Raw genomic sequence first — 24,771 nt, forward strand, 5'->3', positions numbered from 1 at the left:
AACTATATATATATATATATATATACACACGCATACATACATATACACACAACAGGTTTCTTTCACTTTCCGTCTACCGAATCTACTACTCCCAAGGCTTTGGTTGGCTTGGGAGCTATAGTAGAGGGCACTTGCTTAAGGTATCACATTATGGAACTGAACCTGAGACCATGTGGTTGGGAAGCAAACTTCTTAACCACACCTCCACATTCTCTGCTCCCTTCTCTTCCATTCTGTTTCCAGTTCCCCTTTCTCTGTTTCAACCCTTTAGTATTCAGATTTCTCTGTCAACTCTAACGTTCACTTTGTTTTTAATTAATCCTGCATTATTTCACAGCTTCAAGATTCTAATGATGTGATTGTTTATTCTTAGAATGATATTGTAAGGTAAGCGTAAGAGGCCAGATCTGGCTAGTTTCAATGCTAATGGGTTAAGTCAGTTTTATTATCCCAATATACTGTTGCCTTCTTTTTCCTGTTTACCCTCACATGCTCTGTGCAACTGGAAGCAAGACTTGATGGAGAACAAACATTTCTAAGATGTGCACGATATAGTTCAATTGTTATTGTTTCACTCTAGGTTAACCATGACTGAGATACTTAACGATCACTAGTCCAGTCTACCTAGCTGTAAATATATACCACATGATGATGTAGCTCACTGTACTGTGTCCAAAACAGAGAACTGTCAGTGGATCGCTTTGTTGTATACAGGTACCACAGTGTATTCTACTTCTTCACTACACTGTCTCTGTCACCCACCTTCCTTGTCCTACTGAGGTAGCCAGGCATCACCTCAATATTAAGAGGGCTACTTCTGACCCCTCGTATACTCTAATCTCTCAGTTCCACTCCCTCTTTCATCTGAGAGGTCCTTGTCTTGTGACATTGCAAGTGCTGGTGCCACGAAAAAAAAAAACACCTGTGCTGCTGCCACATATAACACACAGGTTCTAGTGCCATGTAAAAAAAAACCCATGTTGGTACCACATTTAAAGTATCTAGTACAATCTGTAAAGTGGTTGGCATTAGGAAGGGCATCCAGCCCTAGAAATCCCAATTGGAGCCTGGTGCAGTTCTCTGGCTTGCCAACTGCTGTCAAACTGTCCAACCCATGCCAGCATGGAAAACTGACATTAAATGATGATACACTGTATCCATAACTAAGCACTCTAAGTCATTCCACCTGGCCGTATGTAGGTGCCCCATGGTGGTATGGTTTAGTGTTGTTGCTATTGTAAGCATTTGCTGCAATACTGTAAAGTTGACTGAGAATTCATTAGTAAATTAGATTTACCCAAGAAAGATTGGCACCTTATGTGAGGTGTATTATGTCTTAAGTGTTTAATGATAGAGAAACCAGATTTAAGAAGATAAGCAGGCAATAAAATAAAGGGTGAACATTGTAGAAATGGTTTGTCATGGGTAGGTTCCCCTCTCCCTTTCATAGGTTCAAATTGTGCCATGGCAGATAGATTTATTTTTGTTACCTTGTTTCTCATTTTAAGCTCATACGCATTGTTTTTGAAGGTTCTTTAAACATTTCGCATTTAAAGCAGCCTTCGCTGGCCCAAGTATTCTATCAGTTTTATGTTTGACTCATCCAGATCCAGTCTCTCACACCTACCCTACAATGTCATTCTAAAAATAAACACTGACATCATCACAATCTTAAAGCTATGAAATATCATCATCATCATCATCATCGTTTAACGTCTGCTTTCCATGCTAGCATGGGTTGGACGATTTTGACTGAGGGCTGGCGAACCAGATGGCTGCACCAGGCTCCAATCTTGATCTGGCAGAGTTTCTACAGCTGGATGCCCTTCCTAACGCCAACCACTCCGAGAGTGTAGTGGCTGCTTTTTACATGCCACCGGCACAGGGGCCAGTCATGATTAATTCAAAACTACATGAATAAAATAAGTCGACAGAATATTCTGATTGCTACAGGGTTAAAGAATGGTTCTTTGTTCTTTAATTTCCAGACGAGCAATAAGGAGAGGTGAGAGTGTGAAATATCTTGTTCAAGATGCTGTCATTGATTACATCATCAAAGAGAAGCTGTACACATCAGAGGACAAGTAAGAGACTTTCCTGATTTCACAATCTTCACATTCTATTTACTTTGTTTCTCTGCCGCATTTCATAACACACACACACTCTTGTCATATTCCACAATCCTCATTCTGTAGAACTCAAATTTCACAACCCATAATTTCCAATTCCCAACTCCAATAATGTCCTCATTGTTATTTTACATCTGCATACCATTGCTGGCATGGGTTAGCATAGGTTATTGCAGCCCCAGTCAGTTCTCTTCGACAGGATGGGGACCATGTCTCACTCATACATTCCATTGTTTAACACAGTTTCTGAGGTTGAATGCCTTTCCTCACACCAACCCCTCTACAGGGCTAATGTGAAAATCCTGTATAAAATGATGGAGCTCTCACTGTCACTAGAAATGCTATTAAACCGTGCTACTGACTGAGCAGAATGTTTAGAAAAAAGGTGGAACTCTTTCAAGTAGACCCAACATTAGGGAACAGATAATGAAGTTAAGAGCTAATATAGCGGGAATAGTAAACTTGACTTGACAGCATTCACCCGGGGTGGGTTGAGCTGGCTTCATTCATCCTCAATGCTGCATCTCTCACAAATGCCGACCAGGCCTGGCAATTTGAGGCTAACGACCGTGTGATCTCCAACCACTCCTTATTCCAGTGGCGAACACCATAGATATGGGGGCCCTAAGTTGGGTTCCAGATCAGACTTGACTGTCATCAGCCAGGTTTTTTGTTGTTCACTACATTGCTTTCGCCAACCCTGAAGGGGAGCTGGGTTTTCTCCTGGTTGACGACGGAGGGCATGACCCAGCCAACACAGACGTCTCGTTAGGATGACTTGTCGGAGGGAGGTGATTCTGCACTGGTGTCGCACCGAATTGTTGGAGACAAAGTGATGCCATCGGACACGAGGGAATAGTAGATAAGGATATGAAGGCAGAAATCGTTGCGGAGATGCTGAAGTTGTCTGGCAAAGTAGGACAAATGTTACTGCCTTACAAAGTCAAACACGTAATACAGAAAGATATTATTTCTGGTGACTGGTTTAAAGGGCAAAGGAAATGTCCAAGGAACTAAAGAGACATCAGATTGCTGGAGCAGAGTTATAGCACAACTGATGAGGTATATTTTTGGTTTTTATAATTGATGCCTGTTCTTAGCTAAGGGAGAAGTTTTAGGTAAGAACAAATTTCTACTCGAAGCATTTATTGATTTAGAGAAAGCTTAGTTTCCCTAGTAAAGTGGATACAGGGGCTAGGGTTCAGAATAAATCTTGCAAAGACACTGTTTTAATCAATATATAACGAATGCTGTATATTTGTTTAAATAATTGAAAATTGCCAGTCACATGGCTTGCAGGAGTTTGGTGTGAACTTGTCTGACCATCCATAGGCTTCCCCTTTGAGAAACACTGATTTAACCTAAATTTGAAACAACAGCAAAAGACGGATTTCGACTGATGTACTTGCGCATACAAATGCATTTTCCCACGGCTTTATCGATCGCATTCTCACCTGGAATCGAGTTTTGTAATATTTTCAAGACTTATACATGCCCTGATACCGTCGGTATCTACATATCAAATTTGAGTGCAATCGGACGGAGGATGTCTGAGATCCTAGGAGACACACACACAGAACGGATTTTATATAAGAGATAATCATTATTGTTAGCAAAAACATTTTCACACCTAGGAACCTGTTTTCTTGTTTCTTGAGCAAAAAAAATAAGGCTTTATAATAATAATAATAATAATAATAATAATAATTGTGTACAGTGCTCAGGTGCACTACAACTCATCTAAAGTGTATATATAATCAGGTGTAGTTTCGGCGGATTTCGGAAAGCATGAGGGCCTTAAAAGATGCAGTGTCATGGCAGTCAACAACTGACGCAGGCAGTTTATTCCATGCTTCAGCAACTCTGAGCGTGAAAAAATGTTTCCGAAAGTCATGAGAGCTGTATTGTTTTCTGACTTTGTAGGCATGTCCACGTGTGTTAGACACATGGAGATCAAAAAGGTGTTCAGTGTTGTTGTTGGTGAGGTGGTTGATAACTTTGTGGGTGTTTACCAAGTCCGTCGCCAGACGCCGGAGCTTCAGTGAATCCATGCCCAGGGAAACAAGGCGCTCAGAATATGGTAGGTGTCTGATGGAGGGTATGCGTTTGGTTGCACGTCTCTGGACAGATTCCAGGAGGTCAATGTTCTGTGCAAGATAGGGGTTCCAAACTGATGATGCAAATTCCAAGTGTGGTCGTACCATAGCTGTATACAGTTTTAAATAGATGGCTGGAGAGCGGCTAACAAAAGACCTGCTGAGTGATGCCAAGACACCCTCGGCCTTCCTGACAATCTTAGAGATATGCTTTGTCCAACGCAAATCACTGCTGACAGTGATGCCTAGGTCACGCTCGCAAGAGGATTTCTTGATATCAGTGTTGTGGAGGGAGTATGTGAACGCAGGGTTTTTTCTCCCAAAATGCATGGTGGTACACTTGTCCACAGCCAGTTTCAGTTGCCAGTCTGTGATCCATTGCTGCATTGTGTCTAGGTCTGATTGCAGGAAAGAGTTGTAGACATCAGGATCTGTCCTCTTGATTTCAAGGTACAGCTTGATGTCGTCTGCATATTTCAATACTGTGGCATTCTTTAAATTGGCATCTATGTCGTTAATGTATGCCACAAACAAGAGGGGACCAAGGACAGATCCCTGTGGTACACCCGATGACATCTCATATGGTGTAGAGTGCTGTCCTAGAACTGTGACAACCTCCTTTCGGCTGAGGATGAAGGATTTCAACCAGTTAAAAAGGTCATCCCCCACACCCATTGCAGAGAGTTTCACCATAAGCCTTTTGTGTGGCACAGAGTTGAAAGCCTTAGCAAAGTCAAGGTAGACAACATCCACCCATGAGCCACTGTCAGTAATCTGAGTAATGTCCTCAAGGAACTCGACAAGCTGGTCACTGCAGCTGGAGTTAGGGACAAATCCATATTGTGAGGGTCGGATGAGACTGTGAGAGCTCCAGAAGTTCCAGAGTGTTTCTCTGACACACGATTCCATCAGTTTTGCAATACAGCTAGTGAGACTGACTGGGCGATAGTTGACAGGTGATGTGCGGTCGCCCTTTTTGAACAGAGGAATGACACTGGCAGTTTTCCACTGCTCCGGAGTAGCACCATTGTTGAGACAGTACTGGAAGAAAATAGAAAGCTGGTGTAAAAGGAAGTGCCTGCCACGTTTGAGAAGCAGGTATGTAACTCCATCGAGACCAGGGGAGGCATAGTTGCGCTTATTTTGAAGGTGACGTCGCAGCATTGCAGGTGTAAATTCCATAGTTGTTATGGAGTTTGCTGTTAGTGATGGTGAAGATGGTACATCTTGACTTTCAACAGTGAATATGTTTGCATAGCACTCGGCAATGAGTTCTGCGCATTACTTGGGGTCGTCAGTGATCTGGTTTGTGTGAGGGTTGCGAAGAGGGCCCACTGGAGAGTGAGGTCTCTGCTTTGAGTGCACATATTTCCAGAAAACCTTACTGTCAGGATTGGCTGCTATGCACTGTTCAAATTCAAGCACTGCTTTTTTTGTTACTTGCTTGAGATGGTTGGAGGATTTATTCCGCTTCTTCCTGTTGGTGTCTGATTTATGCAACCTGTATTCCTGTTCAGCAGTCCGACGTTCCCTCCTGGCAAGTCGGACCGCTGAAGTTGACCAAATTGCCCTTTTGGGGTGGTTCTTCTTTTTTTGTTTACGTGGCACTGATGCTGCACATGCTGCCCATATTGAGTCCAGGATACTCTGGAGTATAGTATTTACATCTCCAGAGTTGTAGAATTCACGCCAGTTTGGGTGCTGTAGTTCAGTGTGGTACAGGTTCCAATCTGCTCTCTTCCAATCGAAGGAAGCAGATTGGAGATGGTTCAGGTTTTTGTTGCCCGCAAGAGCCAGATTGGCGATGATCATAGCATGATCAGAGTCACCTAGAGGTTCCTCCGTAGTGCAATTGATAACCGCTTCAGGAGTTGTGGTAAAGAGCAGGTCCAAGGTGTTGTCGCCTCTTGTTGGAGAGGTGACTACTTGTGACCAGTTTGAGTCCAGCACAAGCTCAACAAAATCGTTTGCACTCTGTGGCCAATGGAAGGTCTCCCAATCAATCTCAGGATGATTGAAATCGCCTGCAATAAACACATAAGTGGCTGTTTTCCTGGCAGCAGTTCGGAGGACATTGCAAAGCTGTGTGTCCCGATGGTAACTTGGGGGATGATAAACAACGCCAAGCAGGAGTGTTGACATGGTCATACGCACGTCACAGAAAAAAACTTCTTCTTGTGATTCGTTCAAATTGGCACAAGGAATTACCAAAAAATTTGAACGAACGTAGACCATCACACCACCACCACGGCGGTTAGTGCGGTCCTTACGGAAGAGGTTGTACCCCGTAATGTTGAAAACCCCATCACAGAGTAAGGAATGCGCCCATGTTTCCGTGACAGTGATGAAGTCAGGGTCAACACTTCTGACGTAGGCGTTGAACAAATGTATTTTGTTGCATAAACTGCGAGCATTTAAGGACAACAATTTGTACCCTGCTCACAGTTTATGATGGTGTGTAGAGGATGGCAGGTTGTTCTGGCTTAGTTTCCCTGAGTTGCTGTAGTCTTTTTAGTTATTGTGGGTAGAGAGCACTCAGACCAGCTGGTATCTCTCTTCCACGTTTCAGCAGTCTTGACAAATCTCCAGATTTGTCCATCTTCCCGAAGACTGAAGCTTTCCTGTAGAGCTGAGTTCCTATTCAGGGAAGCCACTACACGTAGCTTCGGACGTACATCGGACGTGTTCGGAAGGTGGTCCGATTTTCACGCCCAGCTTTAACTGAGGCCAGATGGTAAGAGGTTGCCTCAGTGTGGTCCGTAAAAGACAACTTGATGAGCCTAGGTTTTGGGCCAGGTCGTCCAAGGCGGATAGCACCCGTTGGGGGAACGCAGCCTAGGTCTTTGGCTGAGTTGGCAGCAAAAGCCTGAAGATCAGCCATGTCTTCTGGCACCCCAATGGCAATGACTTCATGGGTGGCAGAATCCGCGGTCTTAAATGCGACAAGAGGTACAGGTACAGGGAGGTTCTTTAGCAGAGCATTCCGATAAGACCCCTCATTGTGGAGTCCAACCTGAATGGTTGCTTTTATTCCTGCTACTTCCCCTTTTAAAGCACAGATCGATTGTTGCAGTTCTGCAAGAACCGCACTGGTCAATTGGTGTTGTTGTTGTTGCTGCTGTTGCTCTAGTTGTGGTTGATTTTGTTGTTGCTGTTGTTGTTGTTGATGTTGTTGCTGCTGCTGCTCTGGTTGTGGTTGATTTTGTTGTTGCTGCTGCTCTGGTTGTGGTTGATTTTGTTGTTAGAATAGAAAAATGTTTGGAGTGCTGTTTTGACATTGTCCCTGCTTCAGAATGTTATTTCATTGCTAAATATTTTTAAGTGACCTGAATAAGTAAAAAATCTGGGTTTTTTAAGGTTTGGTGAGTAGGGAAGGTGGGGGTAGAACTTCTCAGCGAAAAATGGATTTGTTTTCTTAGATTATCTTCAATGAATGTGGCCTTGCATTATTATGTTATGGGATGGTTTCTTTTCTGTTGTACCCACTTCCCTTCTCTATACCCTTTTGCTTGAAATGATCTTGCACAATGGACCAAAGTTTATTAAGTGCTAGGGGTAAGTCCCTGGGGCCTTGATGCAGACCCTCTTGTAGTGGGAAGTCAGAGTATTTGTTTGAAAATACATTACAGTGTCCCTAATAATTATTTATTAGAAGCTTTAGTTTCTAATCAGTAATACAGCACTCTACTTTTTGTATTGTGTACTTCCTTCATCTTGTCTATGTAATAATTATGTATCCATTTATATTTGGTGTTTGTTTTAATTTTTTTTGTTTTTCATCACAGAGAAGAAAATACACATCAAGCCATATCAACCTAAGAACCCAGACACATTCGGAAACATGGCTTCTCCACATATTTTGTTATTTTTTGTTTGTTTGTTTGTTTTGTTTTTGATGATGAAAATAACAATAATTTGTGGTGTTACTCCAGCATGGCCTTGAATGACAGCTGTTCAGAAGCACTAAGCTGCTAAAGAGCATAACTATGACCATTTTCTTTCATTAAATGTTTTTTTTTTTATTGGTGAATGAATGTCATTGATTGAATTGACCCAGTGTATGACTGGTATGTCTTTTGTATCTTCCCTCCCTCTGCCTTACTAGAATGGGTGGTGAACCTTGATTACATTCAAATTAAGAATTTAGAGATCTACACTCTCGTTTTCACTCATTGATCTGATGATGACAAGAAAGACATGATACGAGAACAGAGTTCCAATTAATCTTACCTGAAATGGTTAAAAAAGCAAAAGAAGCTAATACAGTTTTGTGGGGAGGTGCACTGGATTTAATTAACATATAGATTTGGCTCACACATACACCTGGGGCATCCTCTGAAGATTCTCTTGAAGATTTGGGAAGAAATATTTCCCATATGTTCCTCATGTGTTTATTGTTTTTACACATCTGCCACAGTCTTCCACAGCGTCCCTTATTTGTCCCCTGTCTGCACTGGGTACAATATGGAACTTCTACCTGTCCCTTTTTTACACATTGAACAGGGCTGTTTACCTGAACGGAGTCAAGTGCTGACTGGGTTTTCTTTTTTTTATCTGTTTACCAGAACTTTGCTCAGTTTCTTTCAAGGTCTTTTGATTCCAGGCTTTTCTGGGAGCTGACTGACAACTGTGCTCCGGTGAACTTGTACCTGCACACTAAATTTGTTTCTTTCACCTTATTGACAACATCCCTTTATATGGTTTGAATGGGTCTCATCAGTCATTCATTTGCTCCTAGCTTCTGCAGCAGATCGGGGAGCAAAGGACCCAGTCAAAGGGCACATTGCACCAGTTCAGGAAATGGACTAATGACCTTATCAGAAGCTCAACACCTTAATCACTAAGCTACACACACACACACACAACCTGAAGTTAAAAATTTCCTGTGATATTTTCTTGCAATATTTTTTATAAAGTATTTTACTCCACTGGAGCTTAATTCTAACAACCCATGCCAGCACAGACGTTGAATGATGCTGATGATGCTGATTACCTTTTCTACCTCTCTTTATTAATCCGCTCAATTATTATTAAATGCGGGTTTGCTGACAACCATTAATTTTGCGTGGAAAGCAATTTTCTGTTATTTATTACATATTGTTTACTGTCATTGATTAGACATAAGACAGTGGATATTTGATAGTTTGGTGTGTGTTTGACAAGGAACTATGTACAGTGCAACTCCAATATTGTGGAGCTCCATGTTATACAGACAGTCTGGGAATGCATTGCTGGGTCATTACAAACTTCTTTTCTCATTCATGTGGTTCCAGGTTGGATGACACATGCCTTATAAATGAAATTGGGGTAACCTTTCATGTGGAATGTTCCTTGAATTCAAAAGCATCAGCTGATTCTAATCTAGGGATTGTGTTCAATCAGTTTCTATTCTTGTATGCAGTATAATCAAATAATTACATATCTCCCCCGTTTTCGCTCCAGTGAGTGGAGTTGCAATTCTTTCAGTCTTTCCCACTCAACTCTCAAGGGCTTCCTTCATGCCATCTTCTTGGTGTGGTACTGGTGAATCGCTTTGTGTTCTGCTATTGACATTGTCGGGTGACCATAGTTGAGAGCAATAGTCTAGATTGGCTGAGAACAAATGTCCCTCATAGGGTCAGCAATAACTTCCTTGTCTCTTCTCCCAAAAATTCTCAGAATCCATCTGGCCATTAGCCTGCACATTGCCACCTTCTTGGTGATAACTACATGAAACAAAGCATTTCTGCTCATACTAATTACCACGTCCTGCACAGTTTGACACTAGAATTTTTGTTCCTTTTGGTCCAAAGTAGCTTTGTTGCAGCATGTTAGCACAGCTGGCTGACTGACAGCAGAGGGCTTGGAAACTTTCCTGCATTAAATTGTATGGTTTTCTTCAGCCCATTTGCATATGGCTCCAAAATCTTTCTGTACAAGACTAGCATCAAGGAATCATGACTACTTCTGCCACATTTGTATCACTGGCACAACTAGTAAGAGTGGCTGCCTCTATAACTGATGGCTGGTCTGTGAGGGCCACCACAAAGAACAGCAGTTCTAAGATAGCTCCCTGATATGCTCCACTCACTATTAATGTCTCCTTGGAGAGGACCCATTGGCTACTTCAGCCTGGCTTCTATCTCAATCTTTTGAGTTGTCATGTAACGACTATCTTAGTTTTACCACATCATCCTGTGATTAACCTTATCAAAGGTATTTACTACATTGAGGTGTATCATCATCCACATCTGAGCGATTCATAAGTTGTGTGTGTGTATATATATATATATATATATTATATATATATATATATATATATATAATATATATATATATTGTGTGTATATATATGCATATGTGTATGTATTTTTGTGTGTATAAACTATACATGTATGTATGTATTGACTCTTTGCCTTTCCCTGTTTTTATTTGCTGTGTTATCTCCACTGGATTCAGTAAGTACCATTCTCTGTTGTCACCTGGCACTACTCGATCCCTTACCAGTACTTCTACGTATCTCACATCCTACATAGACTTCCAAGAACACATCCATCTCACTCCCTTGACCTAATCACACAACACACACACTTTCCACTTCTCACTTCACTAGATAACTGGTCGGACTATTTAAATGGTAATTTGACCTTCCGGAAGCACTAAAGTTCCCTTAACGTGCATTGATATACTAGATAATGTACCCTTACAAAAATATGGGATGGTTGGAACCCTTCTGATCAGCACCTTCATAATATTTGAATTTACAATTTATGCAGACATAATTCAACTTTTCTAGTGAACAAACCCTTAGAGAAAACTCCCCACTTTTATGATTGTCTTCATCCTTAATGACCCCTGATTCTGCTTGCATTCAGATCCTCCAACAAAGGATCTGAAATAATGAGAAAGTAAATTTCACTAATTATTACTGACAGATCTTTCTTTATCTTATCTTCTTGTCCATTCCTCAGACCATGTCTGTGAGAATCAGCAAGTTGACCTCTTTCCATCTTGCATTGCTCTCTCTCTCTCTCTCTCTCTCTCTCTCTCCAGGGCACATTTTACCTGCTTCGCTATTCACTGCTTAGCTTTAATGAGAAGAGAAACACTTGTCAGCCACCTACCTGCACTGCTTGCGCTGTACCATTTGGCATAAATTGAAGAAAAGACAAGATGGTCATGGGTGGCTGGGATGGCTTTGATCAAAGGTTTCTTGGAACAGGACTGACCTGTGGCTAAGCACTCCGATAACTAACAGTTGTGATAAAATGGTGTTGAGAAAATTATGGACGTATGTCTCACCTATATATCTGTACTGACCTATGGCCATACTGGGCACCATTTACAGTCTGCTGTACCTTAGTACTTATTGTCTTCAGAAGGATGAAATGTGTCCATAGCTCCTTTTTAGGGTCCCCAAATCTGGAGGGTATTTAGAGATTGGGAACCTGGTTTATATATCTGAAAGCACCCAAGGGTGTCCAGGTGTTGTTGAGTGATAGATTAATTCTACCACCCCAAGAACAGGTACCAATCCAGCAGCCCCAAATTTCACAAAGTTCTAATCAATTCAAGCCTATAGTTGATGATTCTTGCCCAAGGTGTTGTGCAGTGGGACTGAACTTGAAGCCTTCTAATTGTAAACAAACTTGTTAGCAACTCGGCTGGGTTTATCCTCCTCACCCACCATCCAATATATAAACCCTCTGCATCAGATGAGTTGCAGTTTGGGATAAAAAAAAACCCATTAAATTATGCTGTTGTTTAGTGCAAGCATAGTAGCAGTTGTGCTGACCTCTGATCATGCATTCCAGCCATGACCATCTAGACTTTTCTTCACACAATATACGTCCAAAACCACAACATATTATTTGAAGATGGCATTGTGTGATTTGAGTGCTATTTCTAGCCAGTCAGGCACCTATTCAGAAGCTCCATTATTGGCTCTAAGTAAATCTACTAAAATGAGAAGTGGAATTTGTTTGTTTTTTACTTTTGAGGTGTTCCTTGCTTTTCTTGTATGTTTTGGCAATATTTAGTGTGGGTGGGGGTGATTTTGTCAAAGAGAAATGTGTTCTGTGAATTTTGTTAATGTTTGGTAAGAAAAAAGTCAAAGTACATATTTAAAAATATATCTTAATAATCCCTGAGTTTGCTGGTTGTACACACACACTCACTAATGGCCTTTGCTGGGTGTTATGGATGGTCCGAGCAGCAACCTTTTAACTTGTAGCTCTGCTCATGATTGATCACCCTGATGTTGGTCCTTACAACTCTTCCACTGAAAACCAGATATAAGTGAGGTGCTGCCTGCTTGGATTGGTTTTTTTTTTTTTTTGGTCCTCATTTTGTCTTCTCACCTGGGGAATTGCAGTTGTCTCATGGCATTGTTCCAGACTTTTGCTATTAGCAACTCTTTCCCCATTTTTGAGATTAGACTCTTTGAAATCAGTTTTACTCTTCATACTGAATATACTCACCAAAGAGCAACTGTTTTGGACTCCTATAGTCTTCCATATGTTAAAAATGGTTTAGCTCTCATAATATACAAGATTACAAGTGTTTTCACTTCATATGAGAGAATGACAAAAGTAAAATGTATTTAATTCGTTTTTTTTTTTTTCCTGCAGCAAAAGCTCAAAGCAGGATATATTAAAATATTTTACAGAAAAACTTCCCAATTTTAGTTATTTTCTCTCAAAAACTTCTTTTAATGTGTATGCCTTAATAGGAGTTCTTTTTACACAGATCTAACACTTGTGTTTTGGCTGGGTTCTCAATGGCAGTATTTCTGCAATTGGCTCACTTTTGTAAGACAGAGAAGCAGGCAGGAAGTATTATTTTCCCTTATATTAAATAATCTCTCTGTTTCGACATTTCAGTAGTTTTTGTTATTTTATATGCCATCTAATTTTGTTATAAAGAGCATACTGGATGTTTTGGGCTTTCAGTCCACATAAACCCTTGGAAAAACTCCGAGGATTGGAATACTCCAAAACGAGTACACAACTCTGATGAACAATATGTTCACTGGAGATGGAACTTGTTTAATGTAACCAGTTCTAATGATGCAACTGGCTGTCGACAGAAAAGCAAGTATATTGTTTTTCATTAATCACTTTCTTGTTCATAATAATATAAAGAAAAAAACCCTTGCTTCTCACCCTTGCAATAAGTAAATGGACAAACCATGCAAGAACATAAAATTGTGAACCCAGCCAGAAACAGTGGTGTTTATTGTTAGTTGTAACATATCCATATTATGGACATTGAAGTAAAAAAACCCCAAAAAGCTATGAAAATCGTGTGAGTGACTTACACATTAGTTTTACCCACACAAAAGCTTAACTGAAGAGAAAAGGGCTGAAAGTGGGAACTTTTACTCAATATTTGAAATTATATATATGTGTGTGTGTATAATATATAAATGTTGGCATAAATCTTTAGGTAAATATATTCAATAAGAATATTATATACTGAATTTATATTGAGTGCTTGATTGTATAAAAATATTAATGCTATTAAAGTATTTATATATTTAATATGAGCGATATATACGTATATTTTTTAATAATATATTATTATTATTAATATAAGGAAATCAATATTGAACTCATCATAAAGATATACCCTTGTGAAAGACCTTCTTGTATTATAAATATATAAATAGATATAAAAATATAATGTATAAGATAAATTTGATAGTTTAAAAGTTTTGAATTAATTATTTAAGCATCTTACAATCGTTTCGCAGAAGAGTTGTCCCTATAATGAATACAGCCACCAATAAATTGGTGGCTGTATTTGGCTTAAATGAGTGTATATGCGCTAAAAATCTTTGCTTAAAATTAACGGAACTACCTATATATACCTTACTTTGTGAATTATTAATTATTGTAATTCTACATTTGTATATTACATTAAATCTTCTACAATTGCCTTTTAAAGGACATATTTTTTAAAATTTTTACAGGAGCAATTCTTATTTTTATTATTGTATGTCGTATCTATTATTGTTGTTATTTTCAGTGTGTGGTATTATTTGTTGTAGAATTAGGTATATTTATTGCTTTTAAATTATTATTTTTATTATTATCTTGTGGTGTATTATCTAAGGCATTTTGTATATTTTCACTTGTATTGTATTTAGAATTTTGCTTCGTTTTTTTTTTATATTAATATTATGTATTCCTGTATTATGAGTATTACATATACTCCGATTATTGGTTCTTATCATTACTATTATTATTTTTATCACCATCACTATTATTACTATTGTTACTGTCATCATTATTATGGCTATTTTTATATTTGGTAATTTTTCTTTTATTAGAACTGGCTATAATAGATCCTAGGTTTGGTGTTGTAGAGAAAGATATTTTAATTGATGATCTATTAAATATATGATATTTACGATCCCTATAAATTTAACTATATTTAAAAACTTTTTTGCTAGTCCTTTAACATCTAATGTGAATGGAGGTGTGTACCAAATAATGTCTCTCTCTCCACTCCTATTAGGTAGTTTATTACAATTATATATTGGTTTTGGGATTTGTATATTTTTCATTGAGTATTTATTATTATTATTATATTTAGTTCTTTGCCTATCATTATTTTTTCTAAGTTTTTTATTGTATTGTGTAGAAGTTTCTTTATTATTAATTGCATATTATTATAATGTTTAAGGTTATCTTGATTTCTTGTTTTAGTATCGTATGTATTTTCATTTAATTCCGTTTGTGCCACATAAGTTTTTAGTTTGGTATCCTTTATGTATTTAATATTTTGTTTGAATCTGCTAGCAACTAAAGCCTAATTGTAATAATTGGCATGATTATTAAAAATTTCTTCATTATAAGATATACTATTTACAATGTTTTTAAGTAATGATCTATGATGATTAGAATTAATATTTATGTATTTAAGGTATTCATTCGGTTTGTGAAATGGAAAGTAGGTTGCATTATTAAGGTCTAAGGTAAAAATTTTTGTTTTAGAATAACTTTCTTCAAATGTAATAGATAAGCTGAAAATTTTATAAAATTTATGTAATTCCTCTTTCAGATCTACCGTTATAGACAAGGAGTGCGTCGTCTCTTTATAATCTTCCCATCAAAGATGGGAAGTAGTATTTAGTCTCATGTAATAAATACAATACTACCAGATCAATTTATTTATATATATTTTTAATACAACAAGGTCTTTCACACGTGTATATCTTTATGAAGAGTTCAATATTGATTTCCTTAAATTAATAATAATAATAATATATTATTAAAAAATATATGTATATAGATGTTGGCTAACAATTTGAGCTCTCTATGCAGTTACTCTACAACTTCATCTAATAATATTTTAAAGCTCACACTCTGTCTTTATCAATTTGTTTAATAAACATTTTCTTTTTTCTATTGATTCTATTTTTGTACAATAAATGGACTGATTTCACCTCTGTTGTAATCACTGACTTGTTCTTCCTCCTCTCCTAATTGCTGTGTCTCTGTCAGATCTGCTGACACAGAGTTGTGATGACAAAGGCTTCAGCTTACAACACCTAAAACCACTCATCCTTACAAACTGACAGCTTCATTCTCTAAGTCTTATTTCTCATCCAAAACATGAAGTACAGCCTGCCAATCTTTTTCAGTCTCTTACAAAAAGCATCTCTACCAATTCCACTGAATCTTCCTTCCTTCCATCTCTCAACCATACTGGTTGTGTCAGCAAGACTTCATCCATGCAGAAAGTCTCTCCATTTGCTGCGCACCTAATGTGTGTGTGTAAGGCTGTCTAGTTGAACATCTTCGTGGTTTAACCCGATAACATTTAAACCAGCCATATCAGACCCAGATGTTCTGTTTTATAATCTAAGCAGCCAGATCCAACCCCTTACACCACAATGTCATTCTAAAAATAAGCAATCGCATCATCAAAATCTCAAAGATACGAGACAATGTGACTAAATAAGCCTTCATCGTCATTTAACGCCTGCTTTACATTTAACGAAGTAATCTGAAGCTTAAAGGGTTTCGCAGTCTGGCAAAGTGTTGAGCCATTCTGCAGTGCACTAAGATTTTAAGACAATATTCATGTCTTGAGATATATTCATAGAAAGAAGTTAAGAGAAATTTAAGAAAATATCTTTAATGATACTGTATCATCCAGCAGACTCTGTTTTAGGTTGATGGTGTTGGTAATTCCAGGGTTAGCAGTGACATTCCTGTACCACACACAGCTATAAAGATTCGCTTTCTGCAAATAGTAATTATAATTTATTACATAAATAATGATTTCTAATCAACAACAGTAATTGATATGTTGGTCTCCAAAATGGGGAATAATTAACGAGAGAAAAATAAATGCCCCAAAACTTGGCAATCTTCACCTGAGTGACCTTTCCTCATGAAAGTGAAGAAATCCTCTTGCACAAATCAAACTGGCAGCTTTAGACAATTTATCAGCATGGAGCCCCCCACCTTCTTCCTCCCAAAATTATTAAAGGAAAGTAGAAAATATATCACTTGAATCCTTTCTGCAGGATCAGCTGTGATCTGGATTAATAACGAGACCGAACCTGTGTGAGAGAACAATAGTCTGAGAGGATTTAGGGTTTTTCCAATCATTTCTGACATTTAATGAGTTCTTGAAGGACACTTTTATTGTTCTCCCCACATCCTGTTAAAAGCTTAACTCAACTGTCAGTAGTGACAGATCACAAACTTTTGAAATCTTTAATTTGTGACCTGAAATTCCTCTGGAGAAGACATCATCATCTTCATCAAAGCATATAGCATCATCCAGGCCATTGTCATCATAATCACCAACAGACTTATGTCACATCAGTTGTTGTTTAACCCCAGGTCAGCTTCTGATCCAACAGACAGACACCTAGTTTGTTGACAGTTGGTCAAATAGCTCAGTGTAAACTGTAGATCCATAACACCAGTTATACCAGACAGGATAGAAATATTGCACATTGGAACAATGTCTGGTTGAAGTCTCTCCATCTACTTTTCTCAGGCCAGAGTTTACTACCAAAAAAGGTAGTTCTCCAAAAACGACTTTGGAGAACCAAAAATTCTGTGAAATGCAGCAGAATTTGGAACGATAGCAACAACGGTTGAATGCTTAAACCACATGCTTACATTATATACTGCTTTGACTTGTAGGTTGGAAAATATGGTTCTTGAATGTCTGAGATTACTGGCTCTAGTTAAGAAAACTTCCATCTAGTTGAGATGTCTTCATATAGTTGCATATCACCACGAAACTGAGGGTTGATTTATCGTGAGGTATTCCCATCAAGTTGAAGTCAAAGCACCCACATAGAAGTGTATTGTTTATAAAGACTTGGTGGAGAGGAGAAATGCCAGCAGCCATGAACTGGTGGCTGGATGGCACTGAAAGCAAAGATCTGATCTGAATGTTTGTTACAGAATGGACTGATGGAGTTTATCACACAATAGTCCTCAGGGGTTTCTCTACAGCTATCAATCAAGGTTCATTCAGATGGCATTTGGTCCACCTTTGACTAGGAGACACTTGCAAAAAGTGTTGGTATGGAATCTAAAATATTATTTTGATGCTGTCACTGTTAAAGTTTCCCTAAAAAGGGTGATTACTTTTAGTGTGAAATGAAAACAAAACAGAATAATTCAGTTAAAAAAAAACAAAAAAAAATGTAAAAGCTTACCTGTGTTGCCAGACGTCTATGTTAGAAAGGTCAGCGATTGTAACAAACTGACTGATTACATATTTAATCTGAAACAAGGAAATGGCATAAATAAAACAGAAAAACATTCATAAGAAATAAAAACAACAAAAAATGAAAGAGGCCTAAACATTTAAAACATTTTTTTACTGATTTCAGACAGTGGCCAGACTGGAGCATCACACATAAGGGTTTCAGGTATTAGACTGTTGTTGCATGAGGGCATCACATTGAAGGACTTTTAGCCAAGTCTCTCAACCCCAGTGCATTACTGGTACTTAGTTCACAGAACATACAAAGTGTAAAGCATACTTTGGTGTGAAGGGAAATAATTCAGTTGGCTTTTAATACTGCAAGGTATTTCTGTTTGAATGCACCAGATATCACCATGCACAAATATAAACATGGTGCAGGTACAGCTACTTGGTTAAGATGTGCATTTTGCAAACATGACGTTTGGGTTCGGTCCCCATTGTACGCCTGAGTTTCTGTCTGCCAAAACAACTAACAACTTTAATCAGCTTGGGCCTAAAATAGAAAAACACTTGCCCAAGGTGTCACACAATGGCATTGAACCTGCAATCATGATTAGGAAGCAAGCTTGACAACCACACACCAATCGTGCAATATATATTTACACACACACAACCAATTGTTTTGAAGAGATCTGGATTAAAACAGAAAAAAAAAACAATCTAATTTGAAAACAGATAAGGGTTGGAGACAGCAAGAACATCCAGGCATAAATACTGCCTCAATAAGTCACTGTCCAAACCGATGGCAAGATGGAAAATGGAGCAAAAAGAAACCACGAAGGCAGCCAGTTACTGCTCTTGTCAGAGTAATCTCCCTTTTCCAAAGTAATCTCTTGAAAAAAAGGCAATGAAGAAGCCATTGTCATTCGTTAACCCTGCAAGGGAGAGTAGCCAAATCTCCCTCAAATCATGCCTTGCTACCTTAAAAAAATGAATGAGATTGGATAATGTAGTTTTACAGTGCTTGGGGAAAAGTAGGATGGTCACGTCTGGAACGTCTATATCTGGTGGACCAGTCCTGACATGTATCTATAGAAGAACAACCAACAAAAGTTCTCTCGTCTTACCTGAGCAATTTCCTCTCCAAACAGCAGCTGCCATACACAGATGCGCTGATCAACGGACGAAGACACGAGGTAAGTGCTGTTTACAAACCAAACACCTGTAATTTGTGCAGCATGGGCACTGCAGTGGCTCACAGACCTTTCACAGACAATATCGGTTCTGTCTTCCATAAGGGAGATGGCAAATTTCATGACAAAGAGAGCATTGTCATCACCACCAGAAGCCAACAAGAAACTGGAATCTGAAATAAAAGATAAACATTTCAGGTTCAATGCTTACCACTTTCCAGTTTATTTGATGGAAAGTACGGAAGAGGACAGAGCTACACGTGTATACTCATAAACATTCATACATTGGTCAACCTGAAGAAAGCTCCACAGGGACCCTTGCTATGTGATCTGAGGAGACCAGGAGTAAAGACTGGCTTGTGAAAGCCATAGAAATTATAAACAGATACTGACAGTAAAGTGAGAGTAACAATGAACATAGTGTGCAGGGGGTTACCAGGGTTTGGTTCTCAGTCCCCTTCTATTCATCACTGTTCTCCAGACTAGGAGAGTGTAAGACCATGTACTTGTAAGAACTGCTATAAGCTGATAACCTTATTGTCATAGCAGACTGTATAGTAGAATTAGAAAATGAAAAAAGAAATTCTAGGGAGGGAAAGAAGAGACCTCAAAGTAAATTTAGCAAAGATAAAGACCAAAGTTTCAGGAAATAGGAAAACAGGACTTGGTTTCTATCATGGAAATGGCTTTGTTTGATATAGGGAAAAAAAAAGGGTTGGTAGAAATTCTATACAATTTACAAAGTGCAAACTATGAATACACCAGAGGGGCAGTGGAATCCCAGGAAGATTAACAGAGAAAGTAGACTTTTTATAGAGAAGATGTGCAGGAGCAATAAACAAGAAGAGTGCATCGAAAATTGATTTTCTCCAATGTATATGAGGATCCCTAGACATAAGAGATAGTGTCTGTTACCTGGATGAGCTAATTAGCAATGAAGGAGATTGTTCTGAATTTATAGTTACTAAAGAACAGGATGGAGAAAGTTCAGAGAGTTTTTAGCTCGGTTGGTGACAAAAGATCTCTGTGTCTGAGTTAAAAGCAGATTGTATGAGGCTTGTGTGCAAACAGCAATGCTGTTATATTGTGGTGAAATGTGGGCCCTGAATGCAGAAGACTTATGAAGACTAGAAAGAAATGAAGCCAGCATGTTTTAATGTTGCGTATCACTGATTTTCAATGTCAGAGAGAAAACTGTGTTGGTTTGTGCAGTTGATGGGTCACTCCATCGTCCAGTTCTTAGTTTCATGGATGGGAAATTGTTTGGGTTTTATACATGAAAGCCTGAACAATCACACTGAGCACACACATGCAGACAGTCTAAAGGTATTTATAAGAGTAAATGTTACCTTGCTGTTGTAACAGATGTAAGCTGTTGACACCCGATTGATGGGCAGACGTTTTGTAGATAAGACAATCATCATCAGCATCATCATCAATACTATTACAATGAGCCTCCTCTTCCTCATCATCAATATCACCACCACCATCCTCGTTGCATTGAGAGAAACCAGATGAAGCATTTCCCATCAATGTTTGTGTCTGCCTGTCCAGTGGGTCACTGTCTTCTTCGATTGTGCGGATTGAGGAGGATTTGAAACAATGTTCTGAGGTGTTGGAGTTCACAGAAGTTTCAGCAAAATCTCGTGAAGGATGGGAACAGTGGGGTTGGTTGAGGAGCTGATGAAGGTGACCCTTGCAGATTGCAGTGATGTCCCAGAAGGCAAGGTGACCATCTGTTGCAGCTGAAACAAGGACTACAAGGGTCCTGTTGGCACCAGGCACACCACTGGTACTGCACTCATACAGAATATGAGACACTTGCAGAACACAGCTGCCACCATGGCACTGCTGCTGCCAAACCGAGTGCAGTTGGCTGCTGTTTCTGTTGTTCTTGTTGCTGCCATTTCTGTTGTGTTGTCGCTCGTCAAAGCAGAAAAGTCTGCAACAGTAAACAAAATGAAAGAATCAGTGGACAGGATCCGAATGTCCGTGGCTGGATTACAGTGATTCACAAGCCATAAAACATCATTTATTATCAGTTTCACAATGGGAGTGGGATGAGAGATACATTTCCTAGGGGAGAGAATGTTAGCCTGTTCCAGTAACAGTTTCCACTGCTGTGTCAAAATGTATATGAGCATGTATGTGTGTCAGTGTATAGATGTACACATGTGATTGTGTATAGATGCATGTGTGTGTCAGTAAGTATATATATATATGCATGTCTGTAGCTATAGATGTGTGGATGTATGTATATATATATATATATATACACACACACAAAATGGCTGATTGTTATAAGAAAGGAGTCGGTGACATGTAAAAGCACCAACTGATTGTGACCGTTTGCCAACGTCTTCTGGCCCCTGTGCCGGTGGCATGTAAAAAGCACCCACTACACTCACGGAGTGGTTGGTGTTAGGAAGGGCATCCAGCTGTAGAAACACTGCCAGATCAGACTGGAGCCTGATGCAGCCTCCTGGCTTCCCAGACCCCGGTCGAACCATCCAATCCATGCTAGCATGGAAAACGGATGTTAAACGATGATGATGATGATATAATGTAACCAGCCCATTTATGCATACTTTTCTTTCATTGGACACTAAACTCTGCTTGCAAAAACCCATTGAGGAAAGTGAAATCGAAATCAAATTTGCTGATGTGGCCAATGACAGCACCGCCTGACTGGTATCTGTGCTAGTGGAACGTTAAGAGCACCATCCAAGAGCTATTGTTGCCAGCAGACTGGCTCCCATGCTGGTGGCACATAAAAAGCATCGTTAAAGCATGATCGTTATTAGCATCACCATACTGGCACTTGTGCTGGTGACACATGAAAAACAACATTTGAGTGAGGTCGTTGCCAGTGCCACTGGACTGGCTCCTGTGCAGGTGGCATGTAAAAACACCATTCAAGCATGGCTGTTGCCAGTACCGCCTGACTGGCTCTCATGCCAGTGGCACATAAAAAGCACCTACTACACTCTTGGAGTGGTTGGCGTTAGGAAGGGCATCCAGCTGTAGAAACTCTGCCAGATCAGATTGGAGCCTGGTGCAGCCATCTGGCTTGCCAATACTCAGTCAAACCATCCAAACCATGTCAGCATGGAAAATGGATGTTAAACGATGATGATGATATATATATATATATATATACATGTTTGTGTAAATGTGTATGTACACAGACATGCAGGAAGTAAATAGACACCTTTAATTTTCAGCGGTATAGAATTTACAAAGTAATTATTCTTTTTCATTCCAGGTGCCATTATATTAAACATTTGCGAAGAATAACCATGTCACGCACAAAAAATTCAACAGAACTGTCAGATTTTCAAAAATGTATTGTTGGGCAATCTGAGGCTGGTCTTAGCCAGTGAAAAATTGCTGAAAATCTTCAAATTCCTCTTGCTACTGTTAATAGAATTATAGTACAATTCAAAAGCCAAAGAAAAGAATCAACAGATTCTCGTCCCGGCTGACCTAGGCCCTCGGAAAGGAAGTTTTGCTGTTCAAAGAGAATTGTGGAAAACGAATCTTGTTCAAAGGCTTCTGACATTGCAAAACAGCTAGAAGTTAGTCCATAATAAGCTTGGGTATTATGGATGAGCAGCTAGAAGAAAACCTCTCTTCAACCAATTAATATCATGAAAAGAAAGAAATGGGCTAAGATGTCAGAAAAATCCAGTTCATTTTAGGATAGAGTGATTTTCTCAGATGAATCCAGATTTGCATTATTTTCAGACAGTGGATATGTTTGGGTTTGGAGGCTTCCCAATCAAGAATTTGATTTGAAATGACTCCAACCAACTGTGAAACATGGCGCTATCTCTGTAATGGTATGGGGAGCTGTCACCAGTAATGGTCGTTCTGAGCTAATTGAATGTGTTGGAACCATAAACTTAAGCAAGGACTACTTCCTATGTATTCACACGATAACATAACGAAAAATGAGTTTTTATTCATGGAAGATGGGGCTCCATTCCACACAGCGAAAATGAATCAACAATGGTTGACTGAAAATGGGATCAAAAAGCTTCCTTGGTCGAGCTAATCTCCTGACATGAACAACCCAACTGTAAATCTTTGGAGCATACTAGATAGAGCTGTACGAAAAACTCGACAGAAACCTAAATCTAAAGATGAATTGCTTCGATTGTTGCATGAAAAGTGGGCAGAGATTCCACAAGAGACAATCAAAAAGCTCATCAGTTCAATGCCAAAAAGAGTTTCTGAATTAAAATCTGCAAAGGGAATGTCAACTAAATACTGAAGTATGTAGTCCTACCTATCGATTACATTTCAATTGTTCACTTTGCATATTAAATAAAAGATTTTGAAAATTAAAGGTGTCTTTACTTCCTGCATGTCTGTGTAGTGTAACTAGTTGTATGTGTCGATGTATGTATAACTGGTACAGTCAACTCAATATCAATAATTGTTTGTAAGATAGGCTCATGGGCCAGAAATTTTGAGGAGGGGTCAATCAGTTACTAGTACTTGACTGGTACTTTATTTTACTAGCCCTAGAAGGATAAAAGACAAAGTTGATCTGAGTGGGATTTGAACTTGGAATGGCAGTCTCACCAATGCTCAATGAGTCTACCAATTCTTCAAGAGTAACAATAATAAAAATAACAACAAGAATGGTTTAAAATTTTGCCACGAGGACATTTTGGGGGAGGGGATAAGTTGATTACATCGAGCCCAGTGCACAACTGGTACTTAATTCACTGACCCTGAAAGGATGAAAGGCAAAATCGACTTTGGTGGAATTTGAATTCAGAACATAGTGACAGGTAAAATACAGGTAAGCATTTAGCTTGGTGTGCTAACGAGTTTGCCAGCTTGTTACCTTAAAAAAAAAGAAAAAAAAAAAAAGCTAGAGTAATGTTGCACAGAAAAGGTGACATACCGTAGAGTACCATCAGAACAGGCTGCAGCAACAAACACAAACCCATTCTCTACACTAGTGTTGATCTGGTGTCCATGGAAAGCTGTGAGGCTTAAAATACGCATTTCTGGATCGAGGGTGAGCAGACGGGATTTCCAAAGTTTCGGAGGACGTTTGACGAGAAATTCTGAACAGAGGTGTTCGTGGATATAATTGAATTCGGTTTTGTCTCCATCTTCTGTTTCTGTCTCTTCTTCCTCACTTACCACCTTCTCTTCTTTTCTGTCAGATGTTGAATTCACAATGAAGCGCCACACATTCAGCTGGGCCCGTCCACCTCCAGAAATCACCAAGAAGGCCTCAGCATCCAATGTTGAAGGATGCAATGATGAGCCTGTGCTGGGTAGAACAGTCAAACACCGAACACTGGATATATGGGCTTGTAAAGTAGCTAGGGTCTTCATGTCTGTGGTGGTTGTGTTAGGGGCCCCAGAGTGTTCTTTGGTTAATTAAAATTAAGGTCAATATAGATCAGTGGTTCTTGATTAGGGTCCACATAATATTTTTTTTATTAAAGCTTACAATAAATTGGTTATAGATATTTCTACAATGCACAAAATATTTCAACAATTCTCTTTTATAGAATTCCTGATAATATCTAATTACAAAAATATAAAGGGATTGTTTAAACACTGAATGGCTTTGAGGGTCCTTGAGAGCAAAATAGGAATCATAGGGGTCCAAGGGTAAAAAAAAAAAGGGTTGAGAATCATCAATAAAAAAAAAAA

General features: G+C 38.9%; 2 protein-coding genes across 7 annotated transcripts in view; one reads left to right on the forward strand and one right to left on the reverse strand.

The window, feature by feature from the left end:
* Nucleotides 1–13,479, forward strand: part of LOC115219046 (nicotinamide/nicotinic acid mononucleotide adenylyltransferase 3-like) — a 42,493-nt gene extending 29,014 nt beyond the window's left edge. For 3 of the 5 annotated variants that reach the window (XM_029789095.2, XM_029789097.2, XM_036508709.1), the window contains exons 9-10: nucleotides 1,989–2,084; nucleotides 10,664–13,479. In XM_029789095.2, coding sequence (XP_029644955.1) covers nucleotides 1,989–2,084; nucleotides 10,664–10,778 — 211 coding nt within the window. In that variant the 3' untranslated portion in view covers nucleotides 10,779–13,479. Of the gene's footprint in view, nucleotides 1–1,988; nucleotides 2,085–8,010; nucleotides 9,605–10,262; nucleotides 10,499–10,663 lie in introns of those variants that run through there. The other 2 variants (XR_005001818.1, XM_029789096.2) reach the window with 2 other exon arrangements.
* Nucleotides 1–24,771, reverse strand: part of LOC115219028 (WD repeat-containing protein 6) — an 82,725-nt gene that overhangs the window by 28,585 nt on the left and 29,369 nt on the right. Inside the window, exons 20-24 of one of the 2 annotated variants that reach the window (XM_036508705.1) lie at nucleotides 24,005–24,482; nucleotides 20,436–21,028; nucleotides 19,021–19,259; nucleotides 17,901–17,968; nucleotides 16,361–16,459 (exon numbers count right to left, since the gene is read on the reverse strand). In XM_036508705.1, coding sequence (XP_036364598.1) covers nucleotides 16,384–16,459; nucleotides 17,901–17,968; nucleotides 19,021–19,259; nucleotides 20,436–21,028; nucleotides 24,005–24,482 — 1,454 coding nt within the window. In that variant the 3' untranslated portion in view covers nucleotides 16,361–16,383. Of the gene's footprint in view, nucleotides 1–16,335; nucleotides 16,460–17,900; nucleotides 17,969–19,020; nucleotides 19,260–20,435; nucleotides 21,029–24,004; nucleotides 24,483–24,771 lie in introns of those variants that run through there. The other variant, XM_029789070.2, reaches the window with a different exon arrangement.

The sequence above is a fragment of the Octopus sinensis genome, linkage group LG14, assembly GCF_006345805.1.
Source record: "Octopus sinensis linkage group LG14, ASM634580v1, whole genome shotgun sequence".
NCBI lineage: Eukaryota > Metazoa > Mollusca > Cephalopoda > Octopoda > Octopodidae > Octopus > Octopus sinensis.